This window comes from Athene cunicularia (genome assembly GCF_003259725.1).
Source record: "Athene cunicularia isolate RWA chromosome 12 unlocalized genomic scaffold, athCun1 chr12_part1, whole genome shotgun sequence".
NCBI classification, from domain to species: Eukaryota; Metazoa; Chordata; class Aves; order Strigiformes; family Strigidae; genus Athene; species Athene cunicularia.
In genome coordinates, this window is record NW_020799116.1 from 13816956 (window position 1) to 13832118 (window position 15163).

General features: G+C 52.9%; 1 protein-coding gene across 3 annotated transcripts; it reads right to left on the minus strand.

Moving 5' to 3' along the window:
* Nucleotides 1–2897: 2897 nt before the first annotated feature.
* On the minus strand, nucleotides 2898–14752 carry ABHD6 (abhydrolase domain containing 6). 3 transcript variants are annotated; one of them, XM_026857642.1, is made up of 10 exons: nucleotides 14490–14752; nucleotides 14271–14340; nucleotides 12431–12574; nucleotides 9285–9441; nucleotides 8784–8897; nucleotides 8427–8559; nucleotides 7017–7174; nucleotides 6120–6174; nucleotides 5545–5645; nucleotides 2898–4811 (listed from the first exon to the last, which is right to left on the minus strand). In XM_026857642.1, exons 3-10 carry the CDS (start codon nucleotides 12547–12549, stop codon nucleotides 4635–4637), a joined length of 1014 nt encoding a protein of 337 aa, XP_026713443.1. In that variant the 5' UTR covers nucleotides 12550–12574; nucleotides 14271–14340; nucleotides 14490–14752; the 3' UTR covers nucleotides 2898–4634. The 3 variants fall into 3 exon arrangements, with proteins under 3 accessions (XP_026713443.1, XP_026713442.1, XP_026713444.1); XM_026857641.1 differs by lacking the exon at nucleotides 14490–14752 and having other exon boundaries at nucleotides 14271–14451; XM_026857643.1 differs by lacking the exon at nucleotides 14490–14752 and having other exon boundaries at nucleotides 12431–12578; nucleotides 14271–14451.
* Nucleotides 14753–15163: the final 411 nt, after the last annotated feature.

Genomic DNA, 15163 nt, shown 5'->3' on the forward strand with positions numbered 1-15163 from the left:
AAGCACAGACTGTTCCTTCAGGGCACAGGCAGGCTCTGACCTGGTGCCTGAGTTCTCCTGGGCTTCCCCAGTGCTTGGGTGGCAAAGGCAGAGGCCAAGGCAAACCTGCATGAAACCTCCCCTGCAGCTGTATTCGCCTTGCAAGGACTTTGTGTTATCCACCCAAGGCATACAGGTCACCTGCACTGAGTCAGTCCAGAGCCCAGGCCAAGGAAGTGTCCTGCAAACCTGTGGAGAAGCACAATTCCCTGTGCTTTTACCGGAAACTTGCCAGCTCACCCAGTACTCCCATCCACCTTTTCCCGGAATGCAAGAAAACAAATAAAATCAATAGAGCAGCACACCAGGGCTGTGCATGGGTCCTGCCCTCTGGAGCAAAACGGAATTTTCTGGGAAAGAGAGGGGTTCAGAAAGCAGAGTGATGTCATTGTCTCTGCTGGGCATCTGGCTCCAGGCAACAGCCAAAGCCCTTGTCAAAGCACCCTGTTAACAGCTATTTGCTGGGCATTATAAAAAAAAAAAGGCAGCGACCCTGTTGAGATGGCTGAAGACAAAGGTTTTCTGTAAGAAAGGAAAATCAAGATTCCCTCTCCACATCTCAAGCTGCGGGTGGGAGGCAGCAGGCAGGCAGCGCTGTCGGGCAGGGAACGGCAGGGAGAAGCCACCGAGTGCTGGTGGCCCAGCAAGTATTCAGTGAACAATCCCCAACCGCCCCCAAGAGGCCGGTGTTCGGAAAAGGGCCTCCCAGAAGAGAAAACAAACAAAAGCCCCACCAGATCCCATGTTTTCCTTGCGTTCGCCCTAAGTCTCAACTGGAGGGTCCAGGCAGGGGAGCATCATCCCATCAGCCGCAGGCATAACGGGGATCGTGTGCCCCCGCTGCGCCCTGGCCTGCGGGGACACGGGCGGGGGCACTGCAGTGCCCACTCCCACAGTGGGTGAGAGGGGCCGTGTCCCAGGGTGCTCCTAGCCAGGCTTCCATGGGAAAAACACAGTTTGTACCCAAGAGGATTGTGACACACATTGAGTCAGGGGAAGGCTCAGGTGGGTGATGGGCTCCCGGGGTGAGGGACACCCACGGCAGCACCCAAACCACAGTGCCAGACTCCCTGAACATCACTCCACCTGTCAGAGGATGCTCTGCACAGGGCCACGCTGGCAAAACTCCCCTGCAAGGCATCAAATGCTGTTACTCTCCTTTGCTGGAAAAAAGGGAGAAAGATGCTTCTCCACTGCAGACAAACGCTGCAGCTGTGCAGAGCGGGACCCAGCCCAGGTTTCCCCCCGTGCCCATGTTTTGCAGGGACCACATTTTCACCCTCAGCAGCAGCTGGGCACATACCAAGTGTCCAGGAGCAGCTGCCACCAGGTCCATCCCTCCAGCTCCCACCAATACCCCTGGAGCGGGGCAACGGGTACCACCACAGACCTGGATACTCAACAGCAAAACAGCTTGCTCAGAGGCATAATTAGATTTATTAGCAAGCCAGCCTTGTGTTTTGCAAGCTCTTTTCAGAATGCAGTGAGTCAACTATGTCAAGACCCATAACAACCAAGGGCCAACTCCTTACTTTTATAGGAGTTTCTACCTCCATAAGCCTTGCCACCCAGCCCAGCCCCAGCACAGAGCTGGTTTATGCACATAATTTCAAGGAAAACAACACTTAAACAATAGGCAACAAACCAAAAGGCAAACTCCTCCCTCCTGCCATACCAGCATACTCAGACTATGTTCAGATTCCCAGTGCCCATGCTCACTGTGAGTGGGATCCACCGGCGTCCTTGTTCCTCCAGCTCTGCCCACAGGACACCCAAACCCAGCAGGAGCCTCTGCCCCTTCCCAAGCCCCACACCCAGCCTGGGAACGGAGCCTTACCCGGGTGGTGGCCAGGGCTCACTGGGGGCTCAGTGCCAAGGGGGCAGCAGGTAAAAGCACAGAAGCAGCCTCTGCGTGGCATGGGGCTTTTCTGGCTTCCAGCGGGAAATGAGGGATAGTGGGAATGGTGACCGCTGTTACCAGGTGTGTTTCAGGTGCAGGCAGTTCCCCTCCCTGCCTCTCATCAGCAGGCTCAGCTGCTGCTGCTGGCCAGTCTGGGCATGGGCACAGCTGAAATGAGCAGCAGCCACCCTTGGCCGTGCAGCTGGAGACCCCTCCTCCCAAATAGACCTTGAGATTTTTATTATTGAACCATAAGAGGCTGCAACACATGATGAAAATGCTCTGAGCTGCTCCAGCCCCTGCCTGCATGCAAGCGGCCCCCTCCAAGCCCCCTGAGCTGCAATAATGAATAGGTCTCCTGCAGCCACTGTCACCTCGACCTGTGCATCACTGTAGCAGTGGGGCCAGGGTGCCATGGCAGGACCGGGGCTGGAGGACAAGGTGACAGGAGGATGCTCCCCAGCCCTCCCTGCAGCTCCTCTGTTACACAAAGCAGCTGCCAGGCCTCAAAAGCCCCCCGGGGAAAGGAGAAATGCAAATTCTTTTGCCTGGATATTGATGTAACACTATTCCTAACACACTGTATGAATTCAGTAAGACTTGTACTTCCAGCTGAAATTGGTTTTTAACACACTTCCAAGAGTTTAAAGACGAATCTTGGCACTTAAAACCTAACTCCCTTGCCTTCTGGGCTTTTATTTTGCTTCTTGAGTGTTTAGGTTCACCTCCTATTAATAAAAACAAAAAAGCAAAATTCATATTGTCTTTGAAGAGATGAGACTTGAGCCTTCTCAGACTTCATGTCTCTTGACATTATTAAATACTCCTTGAGGCAAAGCCTGCATCTCCCAGAAATCTGGGGAGGAAAGAAGAAGCAGAGCAAGTCCCCTGTGCCATGTGTCATTCCACACTGCAGCCCTCTTCTTCCTCAACGGAAAAAATAATCATTGCACCTTAAATCAGTAGATTTTAATAGCCATATGAACCCTTTGCATACAGCAATCTGTGACATATGAGAAACCATACAGATACCCAACAACTATTTCTGGCTTTTACCACATAAAACTATCAGCAATTTTTTTTTTTTTTTAAATCAACTCCTGTAGTAGAAACAATAATCAAGCAATTAACAGCAAATTTCTAATTTTCTAAAAGAACAATGTTTCTTCTCTTAAAAAGAGTAGAGAAGCTGATGGGGAGTTTCACATATATGTACAGATCGGGGTACTTCAGAAAGATGGTGAAAAGAGGGCTGTCAGCACCGCAAGCATGTGTACCCAGTCTGTGGGGGGGTCTAGCAGCACCCAGTGTCAACCCCTGAGGAGAGCTGGGGGTGATGGAGGGGTGACAGCTGCCTGCTGCTTTGCCTTGGAGAGGACCACGCACCCCCTTGCCCTGCAGCAGCCATGGGTCCTGCCCGAGCCCAAGACCAACCTTCTCCCCCTGGGGCACATGGTGAGGGATCACACCTGGGGAGGTGCAGGATCTGGCCCTGTACGTCACCTTGCAGGCTGCAAAGTGTGGCTTGTCTGGATTGCCTGTTTCTATCTATAATTTCACTTGCCCAGGAGTTATAAAACATCAAGAGGACACACGAGGACACCGTACCTTTCCACACCACCACCCAGCACCTCACAGGCAAGTTATCCCCCTCCTCAGCACCCAGCAAGCCCAGAAGCCCGCACCCCTGTCCTATTCGATGACAGAGCCCACTCCTACCCCTCACACCTGGTTTCGGTGACATCGACATTCACAGAATTCACGGAATTCATTAAGAAAATCGTTATTTACATCAACGTGTTCAGCAGCGTACATAGTAAGAAGTGAGACAAGAGTTTGCCCAAGTTTGCTGATTGTCCCTGTTCCTGTCCCCGGGCTTATTGCTGACTCAGCCTCGGGGACCAAATTGCCTCAGGTGGTTTCCATCCCTCCAGTTCACATAACGGTGGTGAAGCTGCTGTCAGCACCCCAAGTTCTCACTCGCTATGTTCATCCTCAGGGGGAACCATCCCCTGGGCAAGGCGGGCTGTGTGTGGATGCTGTACCCTGGGCAATGTTAAGGCATTACATATATGCAGGAGCTGTTTGGGGATTTGAAAAAACCCACTCAAAGTGTAAACATTTTTGCACATACAGTCATTGGACTTCCACACGTGGAGTTTTCTGTTGTTTTCTGCATAAATCACGAGTTAAGGAGCTACACAAGGAGCACTCGAGCAGATGCCTGGAGCACTGGGGTTCTCTTACAGCACAGCAGCATGCAACGCAACGGACTCTAAGTAGTAGAAATATCGTAAGTCTCAGTCCAGGAAGCTTCCTCCTTCCTATGCTTCTTATATAGTTTAGGTAAATGCCATTAACAACTACGTGCCAGTAACTCGGGTACGATGGGTGGCTGTGTAAGGAGCTGCAGCACACGGCATGGCTAGCGCTTGGTGATATCAGCTCATTTCTACTTTATCTCTAAGTAGAAAAGGGAGAGATTCTGCTTCCGTTCCTGTATCTATGGAGGTTGCTCAATGACCCCTAGGTCGCTGTGCCGACAGTGCTATAGGTTTAGGTATCAGTGATTCTGCCTTCCTCAGGGACTTTGGCACATTCACCCCGATTCGTACAAGATCCCTGAGAACTTATCAAAGCTGCAGTACTTTACAATTTAAAACATCCAGCATGGGCACTTGGCTCCCCGCCAAGCTCATGCCTGCTTCTTGTTGTTGTCCATGCTGTGCAGCAGTGCCAGGAATTCCAGGATGAGGTTGGCCGTCTTGCGGGGCCGCTCCACCACCACTGAGTGCCCGCAGTTCTCCAGGATGTACACGTGGCAGTCCGGGATAGCGCTCGCTAAAACACTGGCGCCAGAGACATCTAGGACCTGGATGGCAGGGGGAGAATAGTCATTCCCATTGGCAGAGATAGGTTTTGATGGACAGTGTAGAACCCCATTGGAGCTGCCTTTGCAAGTCCAAGCGAGATGCTGAGCAGGGATGTGGACACAGTCCCTGAGATGCCAGCCCCATCCCACGGTACCCGTGCCTGGGGACAAGACAGGGAGGCTGCATGGTGCAGGTCTTGGCACGTGGCAGGGAGCTGTCTTGGAAGCTTTTGGCTGCTGGCTCAGTACAAAGGGTCCATTGCAAGCAAATTCTTGCATCTTTGCATTTAAAGAGCCCTTTGCATGCCTGCAGCTTACGTCTTTCCTCCTCCCACTTTCTCCCTCTGTAACCAGCCCTGCAAAGCCCCATGCCTTTGCCTCGCCGCCTGCCCACAAACGGCACATTTCTCCTCAGTTGCCAGGACAACTCTCTTTGCTGGCACTTTATTCCTCTTCCCAGCCCACGCCTGCTGCAGTGCTGGCACCTGCCCCCCACCTGCCCCCTTGCCCTCCCCAGCCCCAGCTCTGCCCTCTCCTCCCTCCAGCCCCACACTGGCTGTCAGCTTTCTGCCCGTCACCCTGCCGAGCCCCTGTGTCCAAACACACTGGGGCTGGGGACACACGTGCCAGCTCACCGCAGAGCAGCAGACAGCTTGGGAGCACAGCCCCTGCCGTGCCCCATGGCTGGAGGTGGAGACGTGGTCCCATGGGGGAAGCAGAGGGGGCCACATACCTGGTCCTGCTTTCCCCAGATGACCTGCGTCGGTGCTTTGATCTTGCTCATATTCTCATGGAGAGAGTGCCTGGACTTTTCATCCACGATTTCTAAAAACACTAGTGGGGGAAAGAGGAGAGTCAGTCCTACAAGGGGGTGCTTTGCCTTCCCTTTTCACAGGGGTCCCTGCAGGACAGCCTTGCCAGTGTCTGCTCACTGGGAAACCCCGGCAGGGCTGATGGGCAGAGCCCCAGCGGGCTGTCCTGGCACTGCCACCAAGCCCCACTTCAGAGAGACCCCCCTCCAAGCCCATCTTCCCGTAGCTACCAGCACTAATTAACCCAGCTAGGAGGGTGGGAGTGAAGCAGCCGTCCCATTGCCCGTGGGAGCGGCAGTGTGTTGCTACCAGAGACCAAGGTGCATCCTCAAACCTGTTAAGGATGTTGCCCCCTCCCCTCCCACCCTCAGCAGGGCAGCGTGCGGGGAGCAGGCAGCAGCAGGGGAGATGGGATGGTGACAGGGGACAGCCTGTCCCCACACCCCCAGGGGCCTGGCTGGAAAGCCCAGAAGAGGGGCGGCCGCCGCACACTTACGTTTCCGGTAAAAATCATTGTGTGGGATGCGAACGTCGACGAGGCCCTGAAGGATCTGCAGGGAGAGCAGAGGAGAGTTGCTGGGGGAAACCCGCTCCCCACACCGGGCTGCGGGTGCCCAGGAGTGCCCAGGAGCACGGCAGGCGCCTGGGACTGCTCCCACCCTGCCCTGTGCAGCCTGGCCCTGGCGCCAGCTTCTTCCTAAGCACATCTGGCTGTCATGACCATGCTTAAGTAACGTGTATTTCAGCAACAACTATTTTTGTCTTTTATGATGCAAACCCAAATTTCTCCCACAGGCCAGCTATCCATGGCCAGCAGGCTGCCTCAGCCATGACTATGCTTTTCTTCCTTCTTTTATTCTTTTGCCAAAAAAAAAAAAAATGGTCTTGGCATTACCTTACATCTTTTTCTTACTCTCCTATCTAGTCACCCCAGACTTCCTAAGGAAAACCAGCTTAATGGCCAGCCCCTTGCCAAGTTCCTCTTGCCTGACAATGAGGTGATGAACATTTCCATGGCTTTTGATTAAAAAAGCAGCAAACAAACTCTCTCCAGGCTGGACAACAGCTGCCTTAGTTATTTAATGCTTCCTGCCAGTCATATTTACTAAAAAGCCCTTTGACATCCCAGCCCACTGCCAAAGATCTTGCTGGAGAAGGAATTTCAGCAGGCGCTGATGGAGGGTGGTGGAAAAAGGGAGTTTAAAGGGAAAGTGCTAGAAAGGTGCTGGGAGCGGGGCTGGGGGTGTCCTGCCTGGGTGATGGGGGGATGGAAGCACCGGCTTTGCTCCCAGCGTTGCTTTGGCTGCTGCCATGCAGGCTTGGGAAGAAGTAAACCTGCCCCCCACCTTGAGCCCCCCTTTGCCGGCCATCACAGCCAGTCCAGGCTCCTCACCTGCTGCGGCACCTTGAAGCGAACATAGGAGCAAAGCTTCAGCATATCCGCCATCTCCTCAGGAGTCGAGGGAATTAAAGGGATCCTGTCGATGCGTTCGGACTCTTGCAGCTCCCGGAGCTGCTTAATGAACTTGCTGTCAGTGGTACTCGGCAGGCCTGGGTCGAATGAGAAGGGGGGCACAGGCTAAAACCTGGATGAGACCCCAAGAGCCACAGAAACAGGGCATCTCTGTACTGACCTCCATCATCCCTGACTCTGGCCTTCCACTTCCTCAGCCATTAAAAAGAAAATTAAAATAGAGGGGAAGAATAAAATCTGTACATACAGCAACCTTAATGTGTACCCAGAGGTACCCCAGCCTCCCTCCTGCTCCAGGGCTTGACACCGCTGAGCCCCATAGGCTGACACAACATGTCACAGGCATGAATACTTTGGTAAAAAATGTAGTGCTTATTTTTATGTGGACAGTAGATGCAAATACTAATGGCTGTGCCCAGCCTGCTACAGCAAAGGGTCAGACAGAGTATTTCAGAAGTGCCGTCCACATGCACCACTGCGAGGAAGAAGCCTCCAGCAGCTTAACCCCAACCCCTCTGCAGCCCCACACAGAGGTTTCACATCCAAAACCACCCAGAGAGTTGGCTGACACCTCTCCCAGGGAGGAGGGGGAACCTTGCCGCCCCCAGAGCCTGGTAGCTAGGTAACCTTGTGCTTTACTTCATTACTTATCTGGGAGGCACTTTGCTCGCGTGGGAGGGGAAGGAGCTGCTGTAACAACCGGGATGCAGCAAAGCCCTCCCCAGTAGAGAAGCTCCCTGGCAAACCCACCCTGCCTCCTGCAGCATGTCATGCCCAGGCTCCCCCGAGCCCCCCGGCCAAGGGGACAGTGGGGACAGAGGGGTGGTGCATGGCACAGGGACGCCCTGCTGACCTCCGCCTGGCCCCAAAGCACTCTTCCTGCTTGGAGCACCCAAACGCGGGAGGAGCGAGCTCGCCAGCTCCCAGGGTCCCAGCTCTCCAGGGCTCTCAAGCAGCCAGACTGGGGAGACTTTTCCCCATTGCTGCCTGGGTTCTCTCTCCAGACCGAGAGGCTATGGACATTACCATGTAAAACAGCTGCCACCCCAAGGAGAAACACATTTTCCCCCAGAGCAGGACTTGTCCTATTTGCCCTAGTCTCAGCTCTAACCACAGCACAGCAGGGCAGACTCCCAAACCCTGTCAGGACAAGGCTGTGATTTCCTCTCGTGCCCTGGAAGCATGCTCTGCCATAGATTTTCAGACTATACATACAAATTATTTCAAAAAGCTTTGCACTAAAAGCCTCTTTTGCCTCCAGCACTGCTCTGGGCTTTGCACTGGCTCCTGCTTGCCCTCTCCCCGTCTCGCTTCCCCGGCCTTGCCCACCTGCAGGACAGATGAGAGTCAGGCTGCAAATGTCTTCTGGATACTGAGCAGCATAGACGCCGGCAACGTTTCCCCCCATGGAGGTGCCAACCAGATGAAAGGGCCTTCTGTTCAGCTTGATGCATTCCACGAACTGGCAGGGGAGCAGAAAGAGCATCATTAGGGGAGAGGAAGCAATGCCATGGGGTCATTAGAGAAATTCAATTCAAAAGCTTGAGGTCAGTGGCTGTGGCTGCCTGGGAAGGGAGGGATGGGGCTGTATGAGGGAGCGCTCATGGGGCTTAGCATCCCTCATGGCCCCACATCCCTCACATCCTTGCATACCTCTGCAAAGACGATGCGATGCTGGGGCATTACCTGGTGTATTCGCTTAGCTTGTCCACTAATGGAGTAATCGTCCAAGGCTGAGCGGGTCGTGCCCTCATGCCCCGGCATGTCAACACACACCAAATGCAGGTTCTTGGGCAGGAACTGCAGAAACAAACCGGGGTGGTTACAGCACAGGGGAACCACTGAGGAGCCCAGGGATGGAAACTAGTGACCATTGGTGGGAGCAGGGGGGTTGCTCTCCTCCTGGTAGCCCCTGGTTACTCATGCACCAGAATAAGTCAGCTCATGTACCAAGGATGACATGATGAGAAACCACGGGCAATACTTGCTTCCCATGGAGGGGGTGCCCTCCCCCTGCAGCTCTGCATTTCACAGGGAGCCAACAAGCACCGAGCTAAGGAGGGTGTTTCTAGCATGTTACAGTGATCGTCACATCCCATGCATGCAACTGTTGGGTCCCCACACTGCCGTCAAGCCCAGGACCATTGGCTCCCACTAAGTAGCAAAATGGTAGAAATGGAGACCCACCTTGACTATAGACAGCCACATGTCTTTGTGGGCTGAGAACCCATGTAACATCAGGATGGATGGTCGGTATCCAGGTCTCCCTCTATAGGAATAACAAAACTGATAGTCATCGTAGTTTGCATATCTCACCTGCATACCCAAGGCTCGGCGCCAGTACCTGGAAACAAGGAGAAAACACCACCAGTGAGTGAGGCAAGATCAGGGCCCAGCAACAATATAAGCCAGGTGACATGTCCAAACTCAGCTGCAGATTTACTAAGGCCAGTTAGGTTGGGCTCACATTAGTGCTGTCATGGCCCTAACTGGGACTAATTCTGAACATTTTGTCCCTGGCCAGACCCTGTGCTTACATGTGATCCCTTACAGGTGTAGTACAGGCTGCTGGCTATTCATGGCAGCACTGCAGATGGCTGGTGGAGATGCCCTGTTTGTTAAAAACTTAAAAAAATACCCCAAATTACTAATTTGCACAATTCTCTCAAGACAATGAAATGGGCCAAAATAACAATTCTGAAACTGAAAACACTCAGAGGTTGGCAGGAGGAGAGAGGCTCGAGGGAGAAAGGCAGCACACATGGCAAGGCAGCGTGCAGAGCAGGCAGGCCAAGGGAGGCACTTACTCCAGGAGGGTAAAGTGGATTTGTCACGGGTTGGTTTGGGCACATTCCTGCAGCCATCAGACAACATCACACCACAGACAAGCGCATTGGATCCCAGACAAAACAACTGTGTCGTCCACAAGCACCACAGGAACCCATTCACCATATACAAACTAGATGATCTTTAAAAATTTAGTTATACACACTCAAAGGACCGGAGGGGGCCATCCTTATACAGGGTCAAACATCCCAGAGGATACCAGGCTAACCCCAGGGAAACCTAGGTTATTCCTCTGAAAGAGGAGGCAGACAGCTCCTGCCAGCACACGCTTGGAGCCTGCCCAAGGAGATACAGAGAAACTGCAGGCCAGAGGGGACTGGGCAGAGATTATCAGTGACACTCTGGACACGATGTGTCTGTGCAGTCCAAGACAGAGGAGCAGGCACGCTTTCTCTGCATTTCCCCTATGCTCAGACATAACCCTTGCCAGTACAACTACCAGGCTAATTCTGATGGCCAAGATACCCGAAAATACTTTTATATGCCATATCAGAATTTATTTCAGACACAAGAGCAAGGTCATCAGCATGCTGGGCTGTCCTAGCGCTCTGCCCACTCAAAGCTTATGCACAGTGCAATCCTCTTTTAGCATAAACCCTTTTTAGAGGGAGTTAGTGGGATTTAAGCAGCATCTCAGCTCTGTGCTGGTCCTACAAGGAGAGGTGAATTTCTCCTTGACTAAGTGTCTTAAGAGTCCTCGCCTCAAAGGCATCAGTGTAAACTATTGATGGGCAAGATGATAACATTTTTAGCAACTGATCCTGATGGATCAGTTCAGCAGAAGGCAAAATAATCTGTGCAAAGCTGAACTGATCGCTTGCAAGGTGTTAACACTCTTAGCAGCAGTGGCTAAACTGATTAATCCCTGGCGGCAGAGCAGCCAGAAGCCATCGGCAACGGGGCCTGGCATGACCCTTGGCTGCACCAGCAGACTGGCCGTGAGGAAGAGGGCAGCAAGCAGTCAGAGAAGGGAGAATCATCCCCAGGGATGTCCTGGGCACTTCCCAGGAGCATTGCTGCAAAGCTGGAGCCGCACAGGGATGAAAGGGGGGAACATGCTGCCTGCCCCCTCTCCTGCCTCTGCCGAAGGGGAAACACAACAATTTCACCCCAAATAAGCTGTCTCAGAAAGAAGCAAATGGGCAAGGAAGAGTAAAGGTCAAACCTGCTCTTCTCACCCACTGTCCCTAGGAATAGAGGTGCCCATGAAACATGGAGTGTTGCAAGATTCCAATGCTGTCAGAAACATGGGAAGAGAGGGAGAGATGGGGGCACTTACCCTTCAAAAGAAAACAGCCCTGCTGATCTCTGCTCACACGCTCCCTCCCTCAGCTGAACGCAGACTGACCTACCGACGGTGCATATTCACTGCTGTCCCACTGCCCGCTCTCCTTTGCAGAGCAATGTCTGGCCTCACAGGTCCCCACACAATGCACAGTGGGAAGACATTCTCCCCATGCTGATCCAGTTGCTGGGATTTTCATCCCATTCCCCCTCCTCTCTCAGCCCCCAGATGCTGTGATGAAAAGATTGCTAATAAACGCGCCATTAGGAACAGGCTTCGTCATGCTGCTGCATCTGAGTGCTGGGGTGGGCCGATGTCCTCCTCTTACAGAGGTCACTTTGATGTGAGCAAAACTGCGGGAGCCACCATCTGCCAGGAGCACGTGAGGGCAGCCTGCCACGCTGCCTGCTGCTGCCTGCGCCGGGCAATGAGACACTGCACCGGCTCTGAAGGGAGCGTTAGTTATTTCAGCTTTCCCCTGCAACAAACTCAGACAGGAAAGCTGCCAGTGTGCTTATCGCTGATTTCCAGGGATGGATGAGGACTGAAGGATGTAGTTCCTGCCTCCCAGTATCAGAAAGGATGAGATGTAAGGTGTAAGAGAAAGCATCACTCCATCTTCTCTGATGCTCCAGCCCAGAAAAGAGAGGGAGAATGAGAAAAGCCTTGTCTGTAACTACTAGCAAGAGAAAAGTCCCTGCCAGCCAAGCAGGCTGTTAACCAGGAGGGAGAGTGTGAGCCCAGGCAGCTGTGGCAGAGCTGAGGACACCCACGCTGATGGCTGCATTGCCGAGTTGGGAAGTCAGCAGCCTGCCAGGGCTGCCAGGCTGGGGGACGGGCAGCAATGGCAATGCTTTCACAGCTGCAGTCCTGTCCTTGGGGGAAACAACCCAGAAACATTCAGAGACATCCCGCAGCCCAGCTGACTCAGCCCTGACAGACATAAGCCTCAGCAGCAAAAAAGCAATATGAAAATGCCGTTTTCTTCTCCCAGAGATGCTTAAAGCTACACACAGCCAGTATGCCTCTGGAAAACCCCACCTCACCCGCTCATATCACCATCACGGGCAGGGACACCCAACTCTGTCCACCACCTTGCTGCCTGTGGGCTCTTTGTGCACCTCAGTGTGTGCCAGGGCACAGGGATCTGATGGAGACCAGCAGTAATTCCACCCCCGTGATAAAATGAGAATGAACTCACCAGTAGTAGATGCGGATAAGTGCTGAGGGCCAGAGAAGGAAGGAGGCCACAAAGGCCAGGATGGGGATGGCCAGGGTGCCTCCAGCGATGACAAACATGTTCAGCACATCCAGGTCCATGCTGCTCTTCACCACCTGGCCTCACCTGCCCGCATTTAGGGAAGGATCACAAGTTAAACACCAGAAACAATGACAAGTCAATGCTAAACAAGATTTCTGCTGCTAGGGAGAGAGGAAAGAAGCTCTGTGAGAGAAAAGGATACCTCTCAGGAGCACAGCAAAGCCTCTTTCAGTTTTAAAACTCGATTATTTCTTCTGTCTCCTTAATGGATCTAATTAATGCAGTGTTATCCTCTCAGGAGAGCACATCACAAACAAGCGCAGATCATGTCTGTGACAACAGGGTGTGACATGGCTCTTGGGGCACTTTGCTGACGGGGGAAGCACAGCCCTTCTCCGCAGGGTGCAGGCAGACTTTCCCCACCATGGATGCAGGCAGGGCTGCTTTAATGCAGGCTCCACATTGCTTTTTGGAGGCAGGCGTCCAGCTCCAGCTACCCTCCCCCTGCCCGATCCCAAATCCCCAGCACACAACCACTGACCTAGAATTGATGATGGCTTGAGCCTGGCTCTCATTACTGCTCCACACAGGCATCAACTAATCGAGGGAGCAGAAGCTATTAATGGGCTCAGGAACCGAAGGAAACAACCTGGCAGGCCACTCTTTGGCAACCAGCTCTTATCTCAGACAAATTTATACCCTCCCCCACACCCTCGCTCCTGCCCTACAGGGCATTTTTCACTTGCTGTCCCATCACAGGTCCCCATCCTGGCTCCCGAGCATCCTCTGGACAAATCTCAGGGGAAGCAGGCAGAGGACACGGGGCAGAAGGGCAAGCTCTCACGCAGTGCTACACTCACCCCTGAACTCACCCCACCAGAGACAGCTGGGATATATTTTTCTCATTAAGAGATTAAACCCTGTCACATACACATCTGCTGTAATTCTCCCTGCAAACCAATTTATGTCTCACCCTTTCCTCAGCCCTAGCTCTTTTGTCACACATTTACAAAATGAAACATCCTCAATGCCTGCTCCTCCTCTCTCACCAGCCATCTTCCCCATCACCACCACCAGATTTTTCCATGCCAGGACAGGCAGATTTATTTTTGCTTCCTGCAAGACTGACAGCAGTATGTGGTATGTCGTATGTTATGCCATGAAACAGGAACAGAATTGCTGCAGTCACATCCTCTTCCCCTCTGACACCATCACACTGGATCACATCAAACCCCCACATTTCATGCAACCAAGAAAAACAGTTTACAGAACCTCTGATGCAACAGCCAGGTTTGCCCACTTCCCCCAGGGAAAATAGGAATAAGTGAAATTTGAGGAATACTGTAAATATTTCCACCAGGCACCTCCTTAACAAAGCTAAACCTCATTTCCTTCTTCAAGCCTCAACAACACGCTGTTATTCGTTTAATTAACATTTTGCAGAAAGATCTTTGATCTCTGCACGGCTTGTTCATAAATAAACACTTTGTGCAACAGATAAACCTTGTACGTGAGAGCAGGGCTGCACAGAGCCCACCCGAGAGCACTTACTGCCTTTTACTGAGTCACTAAAACAAGGAAAAAATTAAGCACAGAAAATCGGCATCATTCCCATCAACAACCCATAACATGAGAAGGCTGAAGCTAGGAGAAAGCACGGGAAAAGTGTGGGGTGGTGGGAGCCCTTGTGCTCCCTGGCGTGGGGTCACCGCCTCCGCTGCCTCCACTGCTCTTGGAAAGCAAAACAAGAAGGAGAAAGCCCTTGAAAAACCCATCTTACTTTGCAGAGATCCCCTCCTCCTCTTGGCACAGGTCCCGCTAGCTGTGGGTAGCAGCAGTATCTGAAAACACTGTCAGAAGAGGGAAAAAAAGAAAGGTCAAAATCACAGTCCTGCTTTTTCTCCTCCTTTCAGGCTCCGTAGCTGGGCAGACTGCGAGTTTGGACTATTTAAGCCACCAGCTTCCCTTCAAGATGCCTCATCTTCACCTTCTGACCAACCTTTCCCCTGTTTATGTAAATATGGCCTTTTGTACAATAAAGTCAAATGAGGGCACTTGTTCCAAGCAGGAACAAAGTGCAAGCTGCCATCAGAGATGAAGCAAAAGCTGGCGCAGTGGGGAGAGCCGACGCCAGCAGCCCCTGCTGTGGCAGGGCTGCACGGCACCCACAAAACGGGGCTCACGGCTCAGCTTCGGGTGATTGCAGCTATTAGAACAAAGCCAGCTAAACTGCTGTCTTCCAGAGGAGCTGCTTCCTCTTCGACTTAAATGTAATTTTGCAAGTGCTCTGAGTGCTCCCCACAAGTCTTCCCTGTGCGAGTCGGTTGAAGTGTAGCACAGCCGCAGGAAATTACTGAGAGGCAGGAAAACATCAGCCTGAACTTGCTGGCAGCTTTTGGCTGTGGAAATTCATACTTGACGTGCAGCAGGAGCACTGGAGCCCCCCGACATGAGCACTGAGGGCTGTCTCAAGCCAGAAAATCCCCGAGATATCCCCCCTGCCATGCCTGCAGGGCTGGGGGTGACCCGGGGCGGGGGGCTCCCGTACCCATCGTGTTTTGTCAGGGCCATGGCAGCCACCGTCACCATGTGAACCCACGCGCCCAATGCTGGCCATGTGCACCCAGCAAGCCCCGCTCGGGGCCCCTGCTGGCCATGGGTGCCCCGGGGGAA